The 23,573-nt window shown below is 46.3% G+C and overlaps 2 protein-coding genes across 2 annotated transcripts; one reads left to right on the forward strand and one right to left on the reverse strand.

Annotated features, from left to right (window-relative positions):
* Positions 1–920: 920 nt before the first annotated feature.
* LOC142576006 (EEF1A lysine methyltransferase 4-like) lies at positions 921–6,951 on the reverse strand. The gene is made up of 3 exons (XM_075685879.1): positions 6,620–6,951; positions 6,074–6,357; positions 921–3,886 (listed from the first exon to the last, which is right to left on the reverse strand). The coding sequence occupies exons 1-3, from the start codon at positions 6,786–6,788 to the stop codon at positions 3,602–3,604; spliced, it is 738 nt and encodes a 245-aa protein (XP_075541994.1). The 5' UTR covers positions 6,789–6,951; the 3' UTR covers positions 921–3,601.
* A 6,427-nt stretch (positions 6,952–13,378) lies between these two features.
* Positions 13,379–22,806, forward strand: LOC142576008 (uncharacterized). The gene is made up of 3 exons (XM_075685882.1): positions 13,379–14,950; positions 19,409–20,776; positions 21,365–22,806. The coding sequence occupies exons 1-3, from the start codon at positions 13,462–13,464 to the stop codon at positions 22,282–22,284; spliced, it is 3,777 nt and encodes a 1,258-aa protein (XP_075541997.1). The 5' UTR covers positions 13,379–13,461; the 3' UTR covers positions 22,285–22,806.
* The last annotated feature ends 767 nt before the right edge of the window (positions 22,807–23,573 follow it).

Consider the following 23,573-nt stretch of genomic DNA (forward strand, 5'->3'; position numbering starts at 1 on the left):
ATTCTCCCCAATTATCGAACAACAATGCCACATTTTGTCATGCTGTGGTTTTCAGGCCAAGCAATAGATTACACATTTTTCTTTGTGTCACACATATGCGTAGCTAATCTCATTTCCAAGAATATACATCCCCAGCCAGTGTAATTCCTCTACTGCTACAATGGACAAATGATGTAATGCAATAAGGTGGCTTAAAGAAAAAGACCTAATCTGCAAAAGGCTGTGCTAAATTATGTAACATTTGTTACGCTAAACGAAACTACCTTTAGACATCACCAGACTTTAATGCTGACTTTAATGGTCCTTGTTAATGCGACACTGCTTACTCCCAGCCCACCACTACTCTATGGCCAAAGTCCATGAGCTGATTTCCGCAACAATAGGGGCATCTTGTGGTGTGAGCTGCTCAGAGGTTGGTTAATTAATGCAAGTGCATTAACAGTGTCCCAACGCCACCAACGGTGATGGCAGCAGACACCATTTCTGACAGCTGCCCCGTTGCTTTCAGTCTTTAAGGTTAAGGTGATCCAGCGTGTCAATTTTCACAACTTGCGACAGTTGAGCGAATCGTGTTTAGAATTGCAGTAGATGTGCATTATGATGTGGTTGCTTCATAGCTACACCTATAGAAACAGTCTTTCGGTTGAATCAGCAACATCCGTTTGCAATGAGAATAAACTTGCTACACAAGAAGGGCAAAGGCTGGGTTCACATTCTATCCATGATGTGCTGTAAGTTTATATAAAAAGACAGCATTGTATAAAATGGCAGTGACTGGCTCCGATGCAAGAAGATTACAGTGTACGAAGTTGAAGAAAAGTGCGGAATGTTTCGTTTGACAGTGCCAATAAAACAAGAAAAAACATGGAGAAGGAAACACAATCCAGTAACTCCTTAATCACTGCAAACTGCAGCTGTGAGCCAATGACACACCAACAAATTTACTCTCAGAAAACATTAGAGCACTCTGGCACCATTTGAAGAACCCCTGGATACTTCCGGATGACGATGCTCAACATCAAGCATGGTGTTCTTTGACTATGCACGCAATGTAGACAGTGCATCACATTTGCTAAAAACAGTTGCGATTTTAATGTGCTACTAAAGCACACATAGCTGTAGTTGCCGGTTCCAGTTTTGTCTAACGTGCAGCTTGCGGCAGTTAGCAAAGTGTATCAGCAGATGTGATTATATTTATTGTCAGCCACTTTGAAACGGGGCGGTGACAAATAGGCAGCTGGCTAATTGTGAAAGAAGCCAGCGAATACACGCAAAATTGCCACGCGACTGGCCGCTCAAGGCACTTTGCACGTATTCGCGGGCTTCTCAGGTTTTGTACTCCGGTTTTCTTTCCCGATTTTTTTCCATGAATACTCTAAATGTCACTTGCTTATGTCGACTACTGACCAGTTAATGCTTCAATACACTTTGAATCCCTGCACTCGAGGAAGGTCGAAGTTTCCTACGGCTCTTTCTGGTTGCATATCTTGGCATTCCATTATGATGGTCTAAGTCATATCCAGAATTTTGTTGCAGCAGACACAAGCCTCAACCTGTTGGCAATATTTCCTCCAGTATGTTTCTGACCACAGGCACCAGCTCGGGCCTCAAGTAGCAAGGCACTGTTCTTTGCACTAGCGTACAGATTTCCCCTCCCCATTTCTTTCTTGCCACACGCCATCCCCAGGGCCATTAATTGGCAAGCAGCACACGTAACACATAACCAGTTAAAGATAGAAGTGGTACAACTACAAGCTCTGAAAACTATTCAATGCAGAGAGATATTGCTCGTTTTGAGACATTTTCTTATGTTGGATAACAACTGAATGGCACAGAAGTATTGTCTCTTGGTTGCGTGATGTTGCCATGGCGTAGTGGTTAGCATGCTCGGCTTGGAACCTCCACAATTTCTACTTCGATTCTGAGTATGTCATGTTATGTCATGCTGTGCTTCAACTAAAGTGCAACGAACAAGCAAACAAGATTGGCCTAGTTTCTAGACTATAACTGATGTTTCCAGTAAAAAGAAAGCCTACAATTTAATCCTGCACCAGGAATGACGACAGAATATAGCAACACATGCAACTTCTTGCCCACAGTCATGCACTATAAAAACTTCATAAACTTCAGCATAACATCACACACATGCACAAAAATGGACATATATTTAGATATATTTAGATTGTTTTTTTTTTTTGGTAATGCATATTACATTGCAGGCTGAACTCCTGGCCACAGCAGTCAAATTTCATGAGGTGGAATGGCTAAAATGCTCAAGTGCTCATATTTTATGTGCATAATGAAGAACAATGCTTGCACATTCCAGCAGGTTAAAATTGATCCCCAAGACCTCCATAAGTTGTTCCTCACAGTCCACTGTGTAGCTCTGGCAGAAAACAACCTGGCACTTTCAGCCTCTTGGTTACCATTCCATCAATGTTAGATGAAGGCACTAAATTATGCACTAAAAGATGGCATAAATATGAGAAAACATGAGTGTAAGAAAAACACTGGATGTGGAAAAGAAACACACCACACGTGCTTTTCAAGCCACCCTTTTCCATGTCCAGTGTCTTTCTTGGGCTTCCCACCTATCCATCCTATCGCATAAAAACATGGCATAGAAACAAGACAGAACAAAAAGAAAAAGAAAGCTCATTGCACCTTCCAGTGTGTTCATCGTAAAGTCACAATGGCCAAGAAAGCGTGCTTTGCACACATGAAAAATTGTAAGTTTTAGCTGCCCCTGTCAAGGAACACTAAAGAAACAACTCTAAATTAGTTTATACTGTGAAGTATTCGTACGAAACTCTTATTTTTACTCATTTGACTGAAAAATGCTCATTATTAATGGACGAAATCAAACTTACAATTATTAAAAGTTGACTCAAATCCCCTGCTGCCAGTGTGGACATCACGGATTTGAAGATTTCCCACTTTCAAGGCCAATTTTGGGCGATAATGTTCTCAAGACTTGCTAGGCAGAGCCTTTTCTGGTTCCTTTACACTGAAATGTAGTCCATCTTTACTGAAAAACTAAACGCTGTCAAAATCTGTGATGTCACAGAGGGCTAGTGCCAAAACTTCTGAGTGGCAACTGTCACTCATTTTTCATTCCTCGATCTTTTCTGACTAACCAAGCCTCTTCTCAGAGTAAAGGCGGCCACTATGCTACTACAACAGCGCATTTTAATAATACAGTGTAACTTTAGTGCTCCTCCAAGCAGAGTGGCATAAGCATGACAAAGGATAAAAAGTATGCAACACATACTAGTGAAAAACGCAATGAGAAACATTAAAAACATTTTGCTCTTCTGGAAAACAGCAGACACTTTTTTCTGACAACAAGGAATGAAACAAAGTGACACATGCCTTCTGTGTTGTAAAAAAAAAAGTGTCTGCTGAATTCCAGAAAACTACGACCCAACCATCTTGGCCAAGAGCCATCGTATATAAAGGAGCAATTTTCAGCTTCAATATTGCATCTTTGCCCTGAAGGACTTGTCTGGGTGTTGACAGTGAGTGTTAAACGCCCTTCCCATAAATTTCAGCCCTAGATAAAAGCTACAAATCCTTTAAAGAGCTAATTTTTTTCCTAGTGTCAGGAGGCTAAGATTTTCAAAAGGAAGTCCTCATTTTCAGGTTCACTGCTTTGGCTAGTGGTGGAATTCCGACGGAAGACGGGCAAATGGTAACAGGTTGCGGCATCCAACGATAGTTCTTGGCCCTTGGTCATGACGTAACAGAAGTAGTGGAAGCTGGTGCCAAACTTGAATGTGTCGAGAGACCAGTCGAACTGTATGTCGGCATAGAGCGGGCTTCGGAAATGAGGCTGTGCAAATGTGATGGAGATGAAGCGGCCACCTCTATGCAACACACGGCTGATCTGCAATAGAAGAATAAGAAAAGCATAGGCATATGAAGAAACAATATCTTCATCTATAGCCAGCTGTCACAATTTTTGCAACCTACGAAATCTTAGCTCATAAATCTGAACTGGAGGCCCAAGTGAGAGAAAGGAAGATGTTTGTCCTAGGCACGTACCCAGGGGGGCCCGGGCACCCTCCCCCCCCCCCCCTCTCACCTACACCACCACTCCTCACACACATTCCTAAAACACTGACAAATCAATCTTGAGACTTGACAGCTATTTCGTGGTTAACATTTTGCTGCCTTTTTCACTCCTTTTGGATGGCGGTAGTTATCAGCATATCCTGGGTTGTGAGGGCCAGTTTTCTCATCAATTCAGTGCCCGCACAATTAACTTAAGATGCATTCAGTTGTCACCATCTATTGCAATGGTCACGTGCATCACTGCTGCTTCGTTAGTTCAACCTTTGTTTAGACTGATCCAGTACCAGGAAAGGGATTCAGTTCATAGTGAGCTGGTCTGTATGCTCACGGAACGACTTGTAGCCAGAGAAAATGCCAGTTGCATTTAGCTTTTCCTTTTGCTTTATTATTTCCTTGAGTGACGGCTCGCCGCAACGCTGGCAGATCCTCGGAACCATATGCCCGTGATATGGGTTCGATGAGGTAGAAAATAAAATAATGCGAAACAGTGTCCATAATCAAACCCTGCAATAACTGCTAAACCTACAGGAATATTAATGCCACCCGTAACCTGGTCTAATACTTCCCTAATTGTACAGCACCTCTCGAGCAACACCGGCAACTGAAAACAAGAGTCGCAAGGAGTTCAGTATTAGCTGATCTACTAAAGGAGAGGGCCAAGGCAACAGTCAAACAGGAAGGAAATGCCAGAATTACCAAAGTTAACCGTTGTTTGTGAAAATATTTATGGATCAACACCTTTTTAACTAAAAAGGAAGTAGTGAGAAAGCTACCAAAAGTGGAGAATGATTCCGTGTGTTTTGAATGACGCTTCTACAGTGATCAGCCGAGCCGCATTACATAGCCACTTCTCTGCTGTGCTTATGTGGGTGTTTTTCTAACCTTCCGTGGTGGGTGCAGTACATCTAGAACTGCAGCGTCCAGCGCTCTACGCGGTTGTATGGGAGCGGCGGCCACACATTGTTACGCAACCTCCCAAATAACAATACGAGTCGGTTTTGGCACTTGGTAGAACAGTAAATGAGGGATCCGAAAAAATGTTATTGCTCCGCAGATACATATTTCCCTAACTGTTCCACAGCAAATTCAAAAAACACTACCAGTAATCTTTATTTTCTACTTTCACTTGTTTACTTGTTCTTGGCAGGGTTCTTCCTTCGCTTCTTTCCTGTGCAAGTCCATTTGATGTGGTCGCTTGTTTGTCAAGTAAAGGAGAGGTGTATCTCACAGGCATACGTATGAGACACCACCTTAATGTTATTTCTCTTCTGCGGGTTTGCGTGTCTTTATGGCAAATGGTGGGCATTATTCATATTTGCACAAGTAAAAGCACCCCCCTCCCCTTTATTTGCATAGAAAAGTTACCTTGGGTAACTTTTCTATGCAAATAAAGGGGAGGGGTTGCCCCCCCTCCCCCCAAAAATAAACACCCTGGGTACGTGCCTGGTTTGCCCTGTTGTTTTCTCTTGTCTCATTTTCTCAGCGCTGTTAAGGCACACATGCGTTCAAACAAACTCGGCCAAATTTCAGTTAAGGGAGAGGAAGCCTTACCTTGACATCAGGTCTACTCATCTGACAAAAGTATGCCAGGGTGTCATCATCTCTGACCCAATAAACAATGCTCTGTACATGTTTCCAACAAGGGCAAATAACAAGAAGCTCGCACAGCAACATCAATTCAGATGCACAAATAACAGATGTCACCTTTGTGACACTGACTCCTTCGCAGACTACACTGCACGCAGAACAGAAACAGAGCCACTAACGCGACTATATTAAAGCGCGACAGGTGTCCGGGTTGCCAACTCGGAGCTTGTTAATGACTGCTTCTGTCCTTCTGTATTCCTGCCTTGTGTTTTAAATAAATACCAGTCATTAATTGGGGATCCATTCATTCGGTGTTGTTTCTTTGCGTTTGTTTCCCTGCCCTTTTACGCTAGCGCAAGAATCGTGGAATATCGCTAATTATAGCTCATGTTTCAAGCACTGAATGTCTTACCTCACTTAGGACTTTCGTCACCGTCACTCTGGTTGGCTCCGAAATATTCCATGGGTCCTTTTCTTTTACCATCATAGAATCAATAGTGGCCTTTTCGATGACAACATCAAACGAGCCATCTGGAAACTGAAGGTGTGTGGCATCCATGACGTGCCACTTCATCTGGGCGCAGTCACTGCAGTGTGATGACATATTGTTGATCACAACGCGAGAGTAGTCAATGTTTTCAATGTTCCTAAAGCCATCCTTGTACAGCAGCTCACTAAGAGGACTATTTCCGCAACCTGGAATGAAAGAGAATACCAAAGATATAAGGGAAAGGGAGCGGGGAAGAGCACAGAGATAGGAAACCCGCAATACATCGTGTTAATGCGAGACTGTATTTGATAATCGGTGTTCAACTGGAATCGCTACAAACGATCACCAACCGAAACAAGACAGTCATGGGGGTGCACATGCAGCTCGATTGGTTCCAACTCATCACCGCAGTGCTACATCGATTACATGCGAAACACCGCAGCTCGTAAGTTAGACCAGACAGCTCACCTAACATGAGTATCCGGTCGGTATTTTGGACATGCTTCTTGATGAGATGGGCATACGTATGGTACGGAAGCAGCCAGTCGTACGTGTCCTCATTCCGATACCTGTCATCCCAGTAAGCGACGTCACAGTAGCGTGCGTTCTCTTTTGGAATAGCCGCTACGCTATTCATGATGCTTCCCTATATTTCAACGTCAAACACAACACACCAAGTCTTCTGAGTGGAATGTGCCAGGTCTGAGCAACAGTCAACACTCCACTTGCAGCGTACACGCACTACACGTGCTGCAAACCACCGGGAAAACACACGTGGACGCCTGAATTCAAAGAGCACGGAGAGAATAGACAACTCTTGTAAGGACTCCATATTTGGCTGAGTTAGCGCATTACGTGAACATTTTCGCTTTTAGAAGTTATCAGTCGCAAGCGCGGTGATCAGAAGTAGTAGCAAAGATCAAAACGCATATAAAATGCACAGTCATCTAAATTGAGGGACCCCTGAATGCTTTTATTTTGGAGAGACCACTTTCGTTTGTTCCCGACACCAACGTGCCCAATTTTGTATAGCCTTCGAGAGTGCCAACACAACCATCCTTTGTTTTGCATTTTAAAAAAACTGAGTCAATTTTTTTTCTTTTTCATTTATCTTTATGCGTAATTTTTAGTTTCTGTGATTTTTTATTGCATTGGTGCGCTTTAAAATCTCGAAGGCCACGCTTGAGACTTTTCTTGTGTTTGCTACTCTCAAAAGAGGGCACGACAGTACATGTCATACAGAGGGAGTGTCGGTGCACGCAATTTGAACTGCTTAGAACCATAGAAATTTCGTTTCAAGCATAGAGTTTCTCACTTTCAAGCTAGTTTTTATAGAGTGCCTAGAGTATACTAGTTTCAAGCTATCGAGATCGATCGAGTACCGAACGAATTCATCAACCTGCCATGCGCGAGCCCATGTTACTCGTGTTATCTCGATTACTACTGGCGGCGCAGTCTAAAAAAATGCCGATGAAGAATTCGATTGAATGCAGCCAATTCGCTTTCCCTCCATTCTGCTTTCTAGGCAAATGTATAGGATATGACTCGGGACTTTTTGAGTCATTTCACGCCAAGTGGCTGCTGGCTGGGTGCTGCTGGTGTCTTAAAGGGACACTAAAGGTTACCATGAAGTCCAAGTTAAAGTGATAAAGCAATGCTCTAGAACGTAGGCGTCAATATAATCGCGAACAGAGCTTTAGTAACCGAGAAATTGAGGTAAATGCATGACACGATTTGAGACCCCCCAGCGACAGTCCAGTACTAGCCCAATTACGAAGGCACTCCTCATCATAGTTTATGTCACTAGTACTCAACCGCTCGTATTAAAAAGATCATTTCATTAGGTTATAAGACGGAATAAAATGCTACTTGTCTACATTTATTCGATTCTAAGAAAAAAATAACATTTTGACGTTACGCTTGAGTGGTATGGGTGGTCGAAAGGTTTCGTTTGCGCTCGACTCTGCGCGCTCGACTCTGCGCCGGGCGCGCTTTGCAGTTTCAGTTGTTTCGTTATCGCGTCGTGCTGCGCTGGTTCTGCTGGCTCGCAAAACTTGCATTTAGAACAAACAGCGAGAATGCCACGTCCATGTGATGTCATGGGATGTGCGAACGGTCCGCGGAACTTGGCCAAGGGAAGTTGCAGCGAAGAATCCAACGTTACTTATCACGGTGTGCTAACGAGTGAACCTCTCCGTTCGAAGTGGTTAAGTGCCCTACCTCTGCCACAGCGCGTTGGCAAAGAGCCGAAAAATCGCATAGTGTGCTCGCCGCACTTTTGTCCAGAGGATTACGAGTTCAACGCCGACTTACTGAAGTCGTGTGGAGCGTCTTTCAAAGCAATGCTTTCCCGTAGCGCTGTTCCGTCGGTCTTGCCTGCATTCTCCGAAGCGCAAGAACTGCAGGTCGAAGACGGGCGCTGAGTGCGGCATTTGGTTTTCACGAAGGAAAAGCTACAAATGTGCGAATATGTACAGCCATGACATACAGTTGCCGTCGTAGTAGTTGCCGGCGTCGTTGCGTATACGCAACGACGCCGGCAGCGCGAGCCCGCAGCAGCAGGTCAAGTTCATCAGTGCTTAAATCGCTGAAGTCGAGCCCAGCATCGCGAGCCAATGTGTCGTTGACAGGGTCGTCCATTGGAACGAGCCTCAAAGTTGGCGTCATAAAATAAAGAACCAGTTGATGGTCGCGCGCTTTCCCTTCCGCTAGCCACCATAGTTTCGCTTGAGTAAACGGGGCTGCGGGCGCCGTTTTACTCACCGACGGCTCAACGTCAATATGAGACCATGACGTCACCATTCCTCGACCGGAGGGCGGGCGACTTGAACTGCGCTAGAGGTACGCGGACGCTTCAGAACGCATTTTCTCTTAAAGTAAGTCTTTTCTTCGCATGAAACAAGCGTTTCGAGGTTTCTGGGATGGTATTTCGACATTCCACGTTGACGTCATATTAACCTTTAGTGTCCCTTTAAGCCTTCCAAAACACGTTGCAAATGCCGTATTATACCTGGAAGCAAGAAACCCACCCATTTGATGCCCATTTCACCTTCTGACAGTTCAGACTTTCTTAAGACTATATGAATCGCCATTAAACCGTCCTCAAATAATTTTCATCTCCGATTCAGAGTTATTTTTTCTCGCTCACTGATCCAGGTCTCATACACCACAGATTATATTTTTGCAAACATTACTTGAACCGCTAAATGTGCAAATTCGCGATGTGCTTCCCAATAATACGCATTCAAATTACCCGGAGATCAGGTTCGATGACATTTTCCAAACCACGCGAAACTACTCCCTTAGGCATCTTAAACGTCATGCTGCAAGACCACCTAAGCACCTTTGAAATAAACATTATCATTGCAACAGATGCATCACAGTGCGAGGAAAAAACTGGCATTGGAAAATTTGGCTTGCACTGTCTTTTTCTTTAAGATTGCCTGATTTTGTGTCTATTTTTCTGGCCGAGTTTTAGTAGTAATCGTAGCTTTACGTAAATTAGACCAAATGATTACAACAGCTGCTATTCTTGCTCACTCCCTTTCTGTATGCTCTTGCCTTACCGCTACTAATGATTCACCCATGCTAAAACTGTTCCACTTGCTAGTTCCTGCCCATGTACAATGTGTTCATTTGGTTTGGGCGGCTGGTCATAAAGGTTTGTTCTTTAATAAAACTGCCGATTCACAGGCAAGGACATCTCTTTCCGGCTCTGTTCTTGCTATTCTACCAGTGACAGCACAGATCACGGCGGCAAGATTTCGGATGCGAACAATTAGATTAGCCTTATCAAACCCAAATCTGACGGCTTCTCCAGATTATAAGCAACTGGAATTTACCTGACGTAGCGAATCCTGTAACACAAAGATTCTTGAAGTCTCTCTCACCAAATTACGCTGCCGCATTCCGTCCCTGAATTTCTACTTACACAGGTCGGGTTCGGTTCCCTCCCCCGCCCCTCTGTTCATTTTCTAATGAGGAGGAGACGATACATCACTTTCTTGTGTCTTGTCGCCGCTTTACTGCGGCAAGAAAAAGATTGTTGGGAATACCTTTTCGAACAAATTGGCCTGGACTTGACAGGACTTGTTATTCTTTCGTTCGGGGCCTCCACTTTGGGATTCAGCCACAGGGATGCTTGCTTCGCTGTCCAAACATTTCTTAAAAAATCTAAACGAATGCCTTGCTAAACTTTATATTTTTGTACTTTTAAATTATTTATTACTCATTACATGTGACTTTCCTGATTTTATTTTAACAGTTAATTCTACGCTATTCAATGCTAATTACATACATAACGAAATTAATGCTCCGTATTAATTTGGAATAATCCAGCCATTTCTTAGCCAATCCCCCATCGTGGGTATATGGGACCCACACGTGTGACAGGCTACAACAACAACAACAACAACAACAACAACAACAACAGTGGTGTCCTTCTCGACAACTGAAAATTACATGCACCAGTCTACGCTGTCGCATCCCGCATTATAATCTTTATTTACATAGAGCTTGTCTGACGATGTCCCCTCTCGGCCATAATTGTAAGGAAAGTGAATCAATAGAAGACTTCTTTTTATCATGCAGACAATATTCACACCAGAGAAATATTACTGGAAGATCCACTCTGCAAAATTGGATTAGGGTAAAGTATACCAGTATTACTATCATTTGGGGCCTCGACAGTAGGCTATAGTCACAGACACGTTTGTTCCGCTATATTTGGTTACATAACTGAAACAAAGCGATTGCCCTACTAATTATTCTACCATTATTCTATACATCAAATCTGCATTCATGTCGCCTGTGTTGGTTTCTCTAAATTTTTTATTAACATTAATTTCTCCTTGAATGTAGCCTCTTTTAACATTCACCTTTCGGTTAGTCTGACTGCTCGCTCGCATACTAGTCTAGCTATAGATTCATATCTTTTTTTTTTTTTTACTTTGAGTTTATCGTCTTCAAATAATGTGTTGGTGGTAACAACTTTATTTCGTCAACAAAAAGGATTTGGTTGATTTTAATGGGCTTCCAGGATGCGTGAGGTGGCCGTCCAATCAGTTCCTCTTCACTATCTCCAAGAGTCTTCTTTTTAATGCCGCACGTGAGTAATTGGCTGGGTTGTTCCGACGGACGGTGCTGCCACTCAGCCGGTCGACTTGGATCAGTCAATTTTTCGAGGTGTGGTACTTCTACAACTGTACATATATTGTTCGTGGAGCAATGCCAGTATGCCAATTTAAGGGAGTATTCAAATGAAACAAGTTGAGTTTTTCAACTTTCACTTTGTCAGGGATTTCAGCACGGAAGTCACCACTGACTTTTTCGTAACTTCATCCCTTATGGTAGTGAGGCCCTGTCTGTCAGCGACTTCCAAAGCCCAGCTGACGGCCTGCAGTTGAACCGCCGGGTCCGAGCTGGACACCGCATTCTCCCACTCTTGCTCGTTAGAGAGTTGCCATTCTCTTTTCGGTTTTAGATTGTCGCAGACGAATGAAATGTGTTTTAAATCTGCCTTTGTGGCCCCGCAGAGCTTACATTCGGGGGTGTAGACTCCTCGGTAGGCCTTGGAGTATTATAGGGGTTGGGGAAGGTGTTGGTTTGTAGCTTCCGCCACGCCACTTGTTGATGTTTATTAAGGCTTTTGTCCGGCGGCGGGAGCCTCCTTCTGTTGTTTCTGTAATATGATGTTATCTCGTGGCAGGTGGTCAAGGTCTCTCTGGCCGACCTCAGGACCGGCTCGCCCGCTGCCCGGTTGACAAAACCTCGGGCTAAGTTGTGGGCCGCCTCGTTCCCAGGATGCGACGCGTGGGCCGGAACCCATATGATTTTAATGGGTCTGGCGTTGAAATTTTGCGGTTTTAGGATTTGTTTGGCGGGTTTGTGGACCCTCCCTCTTGCAAAGTTTCGAACGGCTGTCTTCGAGTCGCTAAAAATCGTGTTGGTTTCAGTGCTTATAATGGCTAGGGCGATGGCCGCTTCCTCCGCCTCGTGTGCCTTTTTGCTCCGCACGGAGGCGGCTGAGATTGGTTTTAGGTCCATGCCCACGATGCCTATCGAAAAGGCATCGTAATCACAGAGCTCTGCAACCTCCGTACAGACTGCCTCCTTATGGTTTGAATATTGCCTGTGGAGGGCTTTGGCTCTCGCCTTCCTTCTTTCTGCGTGGTGTTCAGGATGCATGTTTTTCGGGATTGGATCTATTCTCAGATACTTGTGTATGTCTCTAGGCATTTGCACGACGTCCGTCCCTATGTATTCTTGCCTGTTATCTAAGGTCCTTAGAATGTGTCTTTCCATGGGTGTTTTTGTTAGCCTGTCGTACTGTGCGATTCTGTGCGCCTCGACTAGCTCGGGAAGCGTGTTGTGTACGCCTAACATTAGCAGCCTTTCTGTTGATGTATACTTAGGGAAATGAAGGGTTGCCTTGTATGATTGTCTTTTGAGGCATTCAACCTTGTTCTTTTCCGCTGCCTGAAGTTTGAGATAGGGGAGAGAATATACTATACGGTTGAGCACGAAAGCCGGCACTAGCCTCCTCAAATCTGTTTTTTTTTTCATTCCCTGGTGTTTGTTAGCTATTCGTCTTATGAGCCTGTTGGTTTGTCCAACGCAAGCGACTAGTTTGTTTAGTGTAGTTTTGTTTTTCCCGTTGTTCTGAATGTGCATTCCCAGCATTCTCGAGATTTGTACTTCTGGAACTTTTGTACCATCGACCCTAACATTCAATTGTGCCGCGGGATCGTTTTTCTTAGGTCTGTGTCTGATAACTAGGCGTTAGGTTTTTTTGTGGCGAGCACGTTAGTCCGACTCTCCTGGAGTATCCGGTCACTATATTCGCTCCCGTCTGTATAGCGTGCTCTCGATATCACCTTCGTTTCCCCTGAGTGTCCAGAGGGTGATGTCGTCTGCGTAGAGTGCCGAGGATAAGTTTGGTGCGGCGGCAAGAAGCTTGGTCATGGGTTTGATCGTTATGTTGAACAGAAAGGGTGACAGCACTGACCCCTGCGGTGTGCCTTTGCTTCCTAATTGTAGTGTATCCGACTTGATGCTTCCGAATGTCATTTGAGCCGTTCTGTCGGTTAGAAATGCTCGTTTTCAAATAAGAATTTCCTTTAGCTACCTCCTGCCGCCCGATTCTTGGCCTATCCCCCCTGGTGGGCGCGAGCCATATCAGAGTATCATCATCATCATCAGCAGCAGCAGCAGCAGCAACAGCAGGAGCAGCGCACCGCGTGCTCGGACTCAAAGAAGAAGAGCTCCCTTTCTGAGCTGTTGGTAGCGCGGTACCCTCTTGGTCCAAGATTATGGAGCACGAGAAGGCCAAGAAGCGCCTGCCCAAAGCGAAGATTGCCCGAAAGCGCAAGGTGCCCTCCAAGACGAGCGTCACGTCCTCTGGGAAGAGCTCGTCGGCAGCGACGGCGTCTGCAGACGTTCCGGTGGCGTCCTCAATGTGGGCCACCGCCACTCCTACGGACGACAACTTGGAAGGAAACGCAGCTCAGTCCCGCGACGAAACCGGCCGGTCGGACTCGACGACCCAAATGACGCGTCACCATGTCCGCCGATCGGACGCGATGTTCCGGGCGTCTCGCCCTAGAACCAGACACGCGAGGCACCGCGAACATCGCGCGCCGACTCGAGACCGCAAGGGGCTGCAGGAAAGCTCGCCGGAGGCTCCCAGGCCGAAACGGCTCCAAGTGACGCGCGACATCGACAGTGGCCCACGAGCCGCCCCAGAGACGGGCCAACGAAGCACACAATTCACTTCTTTCGATATGAAACCTCAGGCGGAAGTTGCCGTTGAAGCGACTCAAACGGGCGACGGCCAAATCGCGACGTGGGCCGGAGCGGGCAAGCAGAACGCCGCGCCATTACAGCAGGTGTCCGTGCTAGTAGAAAGCCAGGTCACCTCGAAATCGGAAACCAATAAAGCCAGGGAGCTGGACTCCGCCGCGGCATGCAACCAATTCGATCTCAGTCAACCTGACAATCCGGTTTGCAAGAGTGCCGCAGTCCCTTCTAGCATCCAACGCAAGGAAAGCACCACGGTAGCTCCCTCCACAAAGTTGCAGTCCGGGCGTTCCACGGCGTCCGACGTCTGCGCAAACGACAGTGCCCCGCCGGGTCCGGCACAGGAGGCAAACGGCGACGCCACGCCACCATGCAACCCAAGGTTTCAACCGCGGTGGAAGACAGCGCCCCGTACGTCGACGACGAAGAATGCGTCGCAGCCAAGGCACCGCGACAGTACCGCCAGGGCCTCGCAAAACTCCGTTACGGAGACGAGCGAAGAAGACTACTACGGCGACCTGTATCCCGACACATGTCCCGAACTGACGACAATCAGGTCGGGCGCGACGGATCGCACGACGACTCCGTTTTCCGAGGTGACGATGTCGTTCGAGCAGTCCAAGCTCTGCAGGTCTCTGGGTCAGTCCTGGATTTCCCAGGTCGCCCGCGAGATGACTGGCGGCGCGTCGCCCCACAGGAACGCCATCCTCGCGCTGCTCAAGCAGGAGTTGACCAGAAAGTCTCCGGCACGGGTCGCCACGGAGGTCGCGACGCCCTCCATCAGTTGGGCCTCCGAGCACTCCTACGAGCATGTCGACGAGCCGGTGGCGAGCAAGGGCGGTGCCTTGCCGGACGCGCTTTTGCAGTCGCAGTGCAAGACCCCGGGAACGGCTTGCGAGAATAAGAGCGATCGCGGCGCAAACTCGGCGAGGTCTACGCAGAACGCCAATGGCGTGTCCAGCGTGCTGCATGACCCACGGCGTAAGACGTTTCGGCAGCAATGTAAGTGGCGCTACGGCGCAGCGCTGTGCGCGAGCGCATTGTACTTAGACATGAAGCAGCAGAAGTGATCGGATCCAAATATTTACTTATTTTAGTCAACGCACAAGACCTGTCAATCTTTATGTTGCCATTTCCCATTGCCTGAAGGTGACAGAGGGAAACATGCATGAATCGATCACAGAGGGAGCTGATAGAGTACTAATTGAGAGTTCAAACAAGTCTGTATGCAGCGACGACATACACATAGGCGGTCAATAAATAGGGTTAATGAAATGACCGACGTATAATTTGATTAGAACACAAAGTACCTTTTATTTTTAGCGAAGCTATCGAAGTAGAGAGTGAACGGGTCATCGTCTGTCCATTGCGACAGTCTATCCGAATCTAAAATTCCGGGATTTTCCTTTTTTTTCTGTTGTCTTTATTTTTCGTCGTGTGGATATTAGTGGGGGCACCAGAATTTTGAACGGTATCGCCCTATAGATGCGAGACAAATAGGGCACTTAGCATATGTGCCTGGTTCATTGCATTTCTGCTGCAATAAAGGCAGCGTTGCTCGATGATCATCGCGAAAGGGGACTGCATTCATGCGTTAGCATCGATGGTTTTGCCTTAACATTTTCAAATTTCTGATACTTATGTTTCCCTCGATGTCAACGCACGCTTCGGAACCTTTTTCGGCCCCAACAGGAGCAACCTCTCATACTTCCTAGGTCATTTCTGCAGACATGGTAGTGATATTGCACCTAAACGAGGCCGTTCATTCCTGGGGCCGAATACACCCAGTTTTTCGTACGTAATAGCTTTTTGCCATCGGCCCGCAGTCTCTGATGTTACGTCGACAATCACGATAGGCTGCCAAATGCTCTTAAGAGGAAGCTTTAGCTCGGTCGCTCCTATCTAAACGGCGAATTAATTTTTCCTCGGCAACCACGTACTGCACTGATTTTGATGTGGTTTGTGTATTTAAAATAAGTTAAAATGTAGTCACTCTGTGATACGGACTTATTTATGTCGACGACTAATTTCCTTAAAACAAATCTGGAAATTTGCAAAATAATCGAGTAAGAAAGGAAACCCCAGCCATCGAGTTAAATAATAACTGAGCAATAAGAAATGATGTGGCAGTTCTTTAAGCTGCACCTGATAATACGTCTAAAGCGCACAAAATTTATGTAATATGCACCGCTCTCAAGTGTAATAACTTAGGAGCAGGACTGTTGCAAGGTCCTGCAAAACATAGTAAACAATATCACGCAAGCTCGAAAATCGTATGTCAAATTTGTCCACTTTAGATGCTGTAACAGAGTCACTTATTTCAATATCTGTTTCGCCTTTCTTGGCATTACACCAAGTATACATCCTACAGGATACAACTGCCACCCAAATCAAACGCCGCACAAAGCGTTGTAAAAATTATTTTTGTACCATAAGTAAACATTTGAGGGGGGGGGGGCAGGCTAAAGAACATTTCATTCAGTTTACATGCACTTTACGAAACTGCGATGTAGATTTTTGACGCAGAGTTACGAATTTGTAAACTTCATGCTTCCATTTCTTTTTAGCTTTGTAAGTAATTAAAGAATTTCCAGGCCTTAAATCACAAATGTTTTCCTATAGATGCACTAGAATTTAACTTTCTCTACGAAATGTTTCTTTATGTTCCGCAGGCATAAAAAAATGCATTACTGAAGTGTACGAGGGCATTTCTGATCACAAAAACGTCTATTTTACCTGCATGCTTCCACGCCAACTGGGAACGCCCATGCCAAAAATTACAAACTGTCAAGCATTATTTTGACGCGGTAGACAATCATGCATTATGCATTTTTCTGCAAGATGCCCTCTTATCGTTTTGTGAGGACGACGTAAATGCGTTGTGGGCGAGGTTTAAATACCTCTGCGATTACTGCATACGATAACTTGTACCGGAAAAAGTAAAGAAAATAGGGAGAACAAACCCTTGGCTAACTCGAGAACTAATACAATTAAAACGGAAAATCAAGCGCTGCAGGAACAAAAAGAATAACAATGCTTCACTAATTACAGAATTAAGCGCCTCCCTCAAGCATGCATTGCAAAAAGCAAGAAACAGGTATTTTTCCAAGACACTTGGTCATTTTGCAACGGAAAATCCTCGACAATTCTGGCAGTAACTTTAGAATAAGGACAATAAAAAGTTAGACTAAGTAACGGTAGACGGGGAAGTTGTCACGGACAAAAAGGAAATGGCAGACAGGTTCAACCTCCATTTTCAAAGCGTATTTTACAGACCTGATGCAAAGATTGATAACACGTCAGTTAGTGATGACGCAAGCAACATTAACATCTCTTTGGAAGGTGTTACCGAACTTCTATTGCGATTGGATCCAAAAATATCAGCCGGCCCTGATAACATTCCCGCAGCATTCTTAAAAAAGCTATGCAGAAATTCTGGCCAGATTTCTCGTTGTAATCTTTCAAAAATCTGTGGAGTCAGGCGTCGTACTCCATGACTGGCGTGTTGCGCGTGTTATGCCCGTATTAAAGAAAGGAAATCCATCGGAAATAAATAATTACCGCCCAATATCTCTCACCGCTATTCCTTGCAAACTAATAGAGCATATTATACTCAATACCTTAACAGCTTTTTAGACACGAATGAAATAATTAGCAACAGGCAACATGGCTTCCGGCAACGTTTTTCCACTACTACACAACTAATTGATACCGTACATAATTTAACAAAAACTCTCGACAGTGGCGGTCAGGTAGATATAATTTTTATGGATTTCTCCAAGGCGTTTGATAGGGTTCCTCACACCAAATTAATAAGCAAAATGAAAGAAATGGGTATCCCTTTCTATATCATCGCTTGGGTTATGTCATATTTACAAAATATAAAACAACATGTGGAAATTAATGGCAACTTCTCCCGCTTCTTAGATCTTCACTCAGGGATTCCCCAGGGCTCAGTCTTGGGGCCTGTTTTATTTAATATTTATATTAACGACCTGTTAGGTGTTCTAGAACTAAGCACGTCGGCCAGGTTATTCGCCGATGACTGCATTATCTTCAAAAGCATTCATTCTGTATCCGATCAACTTGTCCTAAATTCGAACTTGCAGCTCCTTGCAGACTGGTGTAACAAGTGGGATATGACAATTAATTATGACAAAACCGTTTATTTATGTGCTACGAACGATCAACAAAATGAAACTTACGTATGGCATTGGGGACAACATAATTAGTCAAGCGGAAGAATACAGACACCTGGGCGTGACTTTAACATCTGATCTTAAATGGCCATCTCATATCTTCAACATCTTCTCCTCTGCAAGGAAAAAGCTAGGTTTCTTAAAACATGAATTAGGCAATTCTTCAAGCGTACAAATAATTTGTTAGACCTACTCTTGAATACGCCAGCATAGTATGGGACCCACACACCACAATCAACATAGATAAATTAGAAAAAAATTCAGAGATTAGCAGTAAGGTTTATATATAGCCGGTACAAGCGAAGGGACTCTCCGTCCGCCATGTTACATCAGGCAGCCCTTGAGTCATTGGCTGGAAGAAGAAGAAAGGCTGCCCGGCTGCGCTTTCTTCACTCCTTGTATTTTCAAAAACTAGGCATTCAGCCACAGGACTACTTCGAAACGGAAACAACCAGACTCTCACGACATAAACATAGTCATAGCATCAAGCCAATATTTGCCCGCACGAATTTCTTCAAACATTCATTTTTCCCGAAAACAATATCCGACTGGAATTCCCTGCCTCTCCTTTCTTCAACTTTTTGAGAGCCTGTGTATATATTTATGTATATGTATGGTTAGAAGTGATGATTACTTATTAACTGTGCATAGTGTGCTTCTTTGTCTATGTACCTGTGTTTGGGGCATGTACTCTCACAAAGTGTATTTGCTTTGTAACCTTGTTTAGTTTTGTTATTATATTTTCTGGATGTAAATTGTAACTTCACCATTGTTGCTGATTCTAAGGCATAGTGCTTACTAACAAATGTATGTACCCTCCCCTGCTTGGACCGATCCGGTCTGCAGTATTCTGTAAATAAAATAAATAAAATAGAACTAATTAAAATCGGTTGAGAGGTCGTCTCATTAAAGCATTCATGTGTTTTACATGTGTTTGAATAAAGAAATCGGAGTTCGCCACAAGCCAAAGCTTCCTCTTTAAGAACAATTCTAGCGTACGAACTTTGTGAATACGGGCCCTTGTTATAACCCCTCATGGCACACGTGTGAATCACTGGCGGTTACAATGACTGCTTTGTGTCTCTGGGCCTTTGTCCAAGATTTCACCCCCGTACTCGAGGAATTAAGCGGCACTGTTCTGCCTGCACGGCGCATTTACAGGCGGATAGCAAAGCTTCGCTATTTGGTTGCGACTTCGAAATCCATTCGCATGCAGATTTTTTGGATACTACTTTCAGTGTCCTACTGCTTCCTCTTCCAGCGATAGCCAAACAAACGCCGAGGTTTTCGCCGAGGGACAGTGTCAGCCGGGCCAGCAACAGCAGGGTCGACGCCAAACAAATCCTGTTTCCCGTGATCGTCATCTCCGTCCTGATTCTCGTGGCCTTCGTCATCGCCTTCTTGGTGCCCATGAAGCGTTCGCATTCCAAGATGAGTCTGCTCGATCGACTTGCCGCAGCTTGCCGGGGGGATCCGTCCTGCGCTCGCGCAGTCAGAGTCATGACAAGCTCGCTGGACCTCGCGGCCGATCCGTGCCTCGAGTTTGATCGTTTCGCCTGCGGCAACTGGCGCGCCGCGAATCCTCGGAGGCGCAGCTACCTCCGCGAGAGCGCGCAAAACTACACGCGAAACATACGCGAGGCTCTTCTCCGCGTTCTGACGCACGCTCCCGGTGCATCCCGAGGTCGCGGCATGGACGACAGCGGCGGCGTAAGGAACATGGCCGCCTTCTACAGCAGTTGCCAGACCTTCGCGGAAGCGCGCGACACCGCTCAGGTCACGACTGCTTCGGACGTCATCAGCGCTATGAATCTCGACCGCGGGACGGCGTCACACGGGTCTGTAACGGCGCGCAGGGACCTTCAGAGCCTCCTGCAGTTCGTCGTTGGCAGCAGTTTCAAGATTGGCCTGCCGACCTTCGTCTCGGTCACCTTGAAGGGCGACGAGACGTTCGTGGACATCGGAGAGACGCTCAATTCGACTCTAGGTCCAAGTCGCTTTGTCGAAGAGATGTTGCGCACAGCTCTGAGAAGCCTGGGTGCCGCTGACGACAACGAAACTGTCGATGCTCTGTGCCGTGCCGACAGTTCCGCCAGCGACTGGCGGTCACGTGTCAGCAAGTCGGACCCGTTCAACATTACTCGTCTTAAATACCTGCAGCCGCCGTTTCCTGGCGCCAGCTGGACGGACGCCCTCAATCAAGGCTTGGCCTGGAATGGCTCGAAGTACTCTCCCGACAGCGTCCTGCACGCGAGAGGCATGACAGAGGTCTCCAAGATCATGACTCTGCTGTCCGAAGAAAACCTCACCGCAGAACACGGTCGAGCCTACGCGTCCGCGGTTCTCCTGGCTCAGGTGATGAAGTACGACTACCTCTTTCGCGGAGAGGGTGCTTACGACCGCACTGCTGCCCCTGAAGGCGTCGACCCGTGCCTGGAAATAACGGGTACGTACTTCAAGGATCTGTTTCCACACTGGGTGACCACTGCCCTGGTGTCGAACGACCGCATGCGCGCCTTCAAGAACATGGCGGAGAACCTGCAAAGCACCGTTCTCCACCGTTCACTGCGTTCCCAGAGCATGACTATAAACGGCAGTGAATTCTCGAAGCTGAACTTCACCATCACAGGTAAGCAGTTGGCAAAAAGAAATGAGGGAGGAATGCTTTCATTCTTCGGGAAAATTCGTATTTATACGTAGTGTTTATTATATCAGTGCATTTGACTATATGTTCTGAACCTGTCGATGTCTTATTTACTTAGCTATCAGGGATATTTAGGGCAAATATATAACTCTCTAGCATATGTATCGGGCTAGTATATAAATGTGGCTGGAAAACTGTCTGCAATGGTGTGCGCGCGCGCATGTGTAGCCTTTACATGCACCATTTGAGATCCCTTTTGAGTGGGGTTTTCCTTTAATGGTACACTGCTTCAACGTTCGAGTAATTTGACAGGCCTGTAAACGCCTCCCACGGGGTCCGTTCACTTATTTGACTCAGTCGATAATGGCTCTATATAGCAAACGCGAGCACAATATTATTGGTTTATTGGGTATAGAGTATAGAGTATTGAGAAGAGAACATTGGAAATGTGTTACATAGACGTATACGCAAATTGAAAAAGGGATCCCAGGGCACCGACCGGGGGGAGTTCCTGGGGCATAATGTGCCAAATAATTAAATAAAGATAATGCGGCCTTTTGTAATGTGTTTCAGGCGAGAGCGGCCTTACGAGTCGCAGACAGCGACCGCGCGTGGTGTCATCTCCATCGCACTACGGCGACCACTTCCTGCTGAACGTGGTCCTCGCAAGCCGAGACCACGTCGGCGTCGATTACGAGGAAGGCGCCGTCCATCGGCAGCTAAGCGGCGAGCTGTCGTTCTTCCAAGTGGGCGAGCAGCAGTTTGTCGCCGTGCCGGCCAGCTTCCTCGTCGCGGAAACGCTGGTCGCTAACGCGAACGTGCCGAGCCTCTACTACGCCTCGGTCGGTTTCCGGCTGCTCCTGGAATGGCTGGAGTGGATCCTCGCCGCAGCAGGCACGCCCACAACCGGCCACGCCGTGGCGAGAGCGGTGGAACAAGTGATCGGGGGCGCCCGCGATTGGGCATCAATTGTTTTCGGCAGTCACGTGACACACCTGGAAAGACCAGGTATTGACGAGTGGGCTCTGAACCTGACTTCAACGGTCGCCGAGGCAAATGTTAGTGGCGGCGCCGGCACCACTGACCAGTCGCTGGCCGGAGGCAACAGCGACCGGCCACTGGACGGCAGTGTGGATCAGCGAATCCAGTGTGTCCGCGATGCAGCGTCCGCGGTGTTCGGAAGGGCCGTGAGCCCGGAGGAAGGTCGGCTCCTGGTCCTCGCCGACTGGGCTTTGGACATGGCGTCGACAGGCGCCGAAGCGCAGCGTCGAAGAATGAACGGTACCGGCGCGTCGCAGGAGGAGAGCGACTTCGTCGATGACGATTCCGCGGAGCTGAGGATTAGTCGGCAGTTTTTCTACCTGCGCTTCTGCCACACCCTTTGCGGAGAGGAAGGACTCCTGGCGGGCGCCTGTCGGTACAGGACCGCCCGATCGCGAGACTTTGCCCGGGCGTTTCGTTGTCCCGAGCCGCCAACGCAACCGCCGTGCTAGCTGACACGCGCCGTGTTTCTTATAACTGTGAATGAGTGTTACTCTTCGTTTATTTATTTCTCGAATTCAAACATTCTTGCTTCTAGTGTGTTCAAGCGCCCCTCCACCGACGTGTTGGTGCGCTGCTGCCGCGCTCATCTTTCTAGTTTTTTTTTATTCGCTATTTACGGTATCAAGACTATCTGTTGGACTAAGGGTGTTCTATTATCCGCTAGATAAATTGTTTATATGTGGTATGTGTTGAGGAACATTGTACCGCTAATGATAACGTGCGAGTCACTTGGACAAATTTTAGTATGCGCGTTGTTCTGTGTAACTCAAATGCAGCGTGTGCATGCCATGCGGTAAAATGACCACCAAAGCGATGGCAAACTCATCTATATTACCGAACTTTGTGCAGCTGCGTACACGCCGAACGCGTGCGACTGTTCGGGGCTCATTTCTGACAATGTTTTCAGTTATTTATACTTGCGCGAATGCGTTAGAACAGAGGTCAATTAAAACTGCGTGCTGACATAACTGGGCTCCGGAAAAGTTATTTCAGAAAAAAAAAATGTTTCAGATAAATTGAATGATGCGACAATGAGGAATTCACCGTCAAACTATACGACAAACTGAGCCATATAGTATCGCAAATAAAACGAACACAAAGAATACGAGATCGGGCACCGCGAGTGCGATTGCTGTCCTTGTGTTCGTTTTACCTGCGCCATAACGGCTTCAAGTGCCAGCCAACTATATATAGCCCAAGACCAATTTGTTCTTGAAATGTGTGGCTTTAATGCAAAGCACAGATATAAATGCCACGTAAATACCCCGTCCACGCTGACTCCGAGATGTTAAATCCATTGGCTTCCTTTCTCGGTCCTGAAACTGGCAGTTTGTGGACTGTGCAGCTGTTGCATATTTGAACTCCACGTTGAAGTCATGCCGTGGCAACAGTACCATGGGCATGTGCTGAATATTCTGGCTTCCTACTGCTTCACCTTACCATGTCATTGCTAAACAATTTTAAGCAAATGTATTGATAAAAATACGATGCTCTTCGATATTGAAAGTGAACCAAATTTATCGGTAATAGGCTTTGGGGAAGGCATGTTTTCTGTCAGCGGATAACCGTTTGCACTAGTCCTTCAGGCCTTTGTTATTTACAACGTGTTGACACCATGTTTATTGGCCTATAGAGATTGTCAATTCCCTAACATTCCATCTGCGAGGAAATTTAAAAGTTCGGCAACATGTTGCATTCCTGTAACGTTTGAAGGCGAAAGCCTGCTGCACACTTGCTA

The sequence above is a fragment of the Dermacentor variabilis genome, chromosome 3 (genome assembly GCF_050947875.1).
Source record: "Dermacentor variabilis isolate Ectoservices chromosome 3, ASM5094787v1, whole genome shotgun sequence".
In the NCBI taxonomy this organism is placed as follows: Eukaryota; Metazoa; Arthropoda; class Arachnida; order Ixodida; family Ixodidae; genus Dermacentor; species Dermacentor variabilis.

Excerpts from the sequence above, each read along its gene's own strand:
- LOC142576008 (XM_075685882.1), top strand. The coding sequence starts at position 13,462 with ATGGAGCACGAGAAGGCCAAGAAGCGCCTGCCCAAAGCGAAGATTGCC. Across the intron at positions 14,951-19,408 it reads TAAGACGTTTCGGCAGCAAT|CGATAGCCAAACAAACGCCG; the intron begins GTAAGTGGCGCT and ends TTCCTCTTCCAG. Across the intron at positions 20,777-21,364 it reads GCTGAACTTCACCATCACAG|GCGAGAGCGGCCTTACGAGT; the intron begins GTAAGCAGTTGG and ends AATGTGTTTCAG.
- LOC142576006 (XM_075685879.1), bottom strand. The coding sequence starts at position 6,788 with ATGAATAGCGTAGCGGCTATTCCAAAAGAGAACGCACGCTACTGTGAC. Across the intron at positions 6,358-6,619 it reads CGACCGGATACTCATGTTAG|GTTGCGGAAATAGTCCTCTT; the intron begins GTGAGCTGTCTG and ends CTTTCATTCCAG. Across the intron at positions 3,887-6,073 it reads TGACGAAAGTCCTAAGTGAG|ATCAGCCGTGTGTTGCATAG; the intron begins GTAAGACATTCA and ends CTTCTATTGCAG.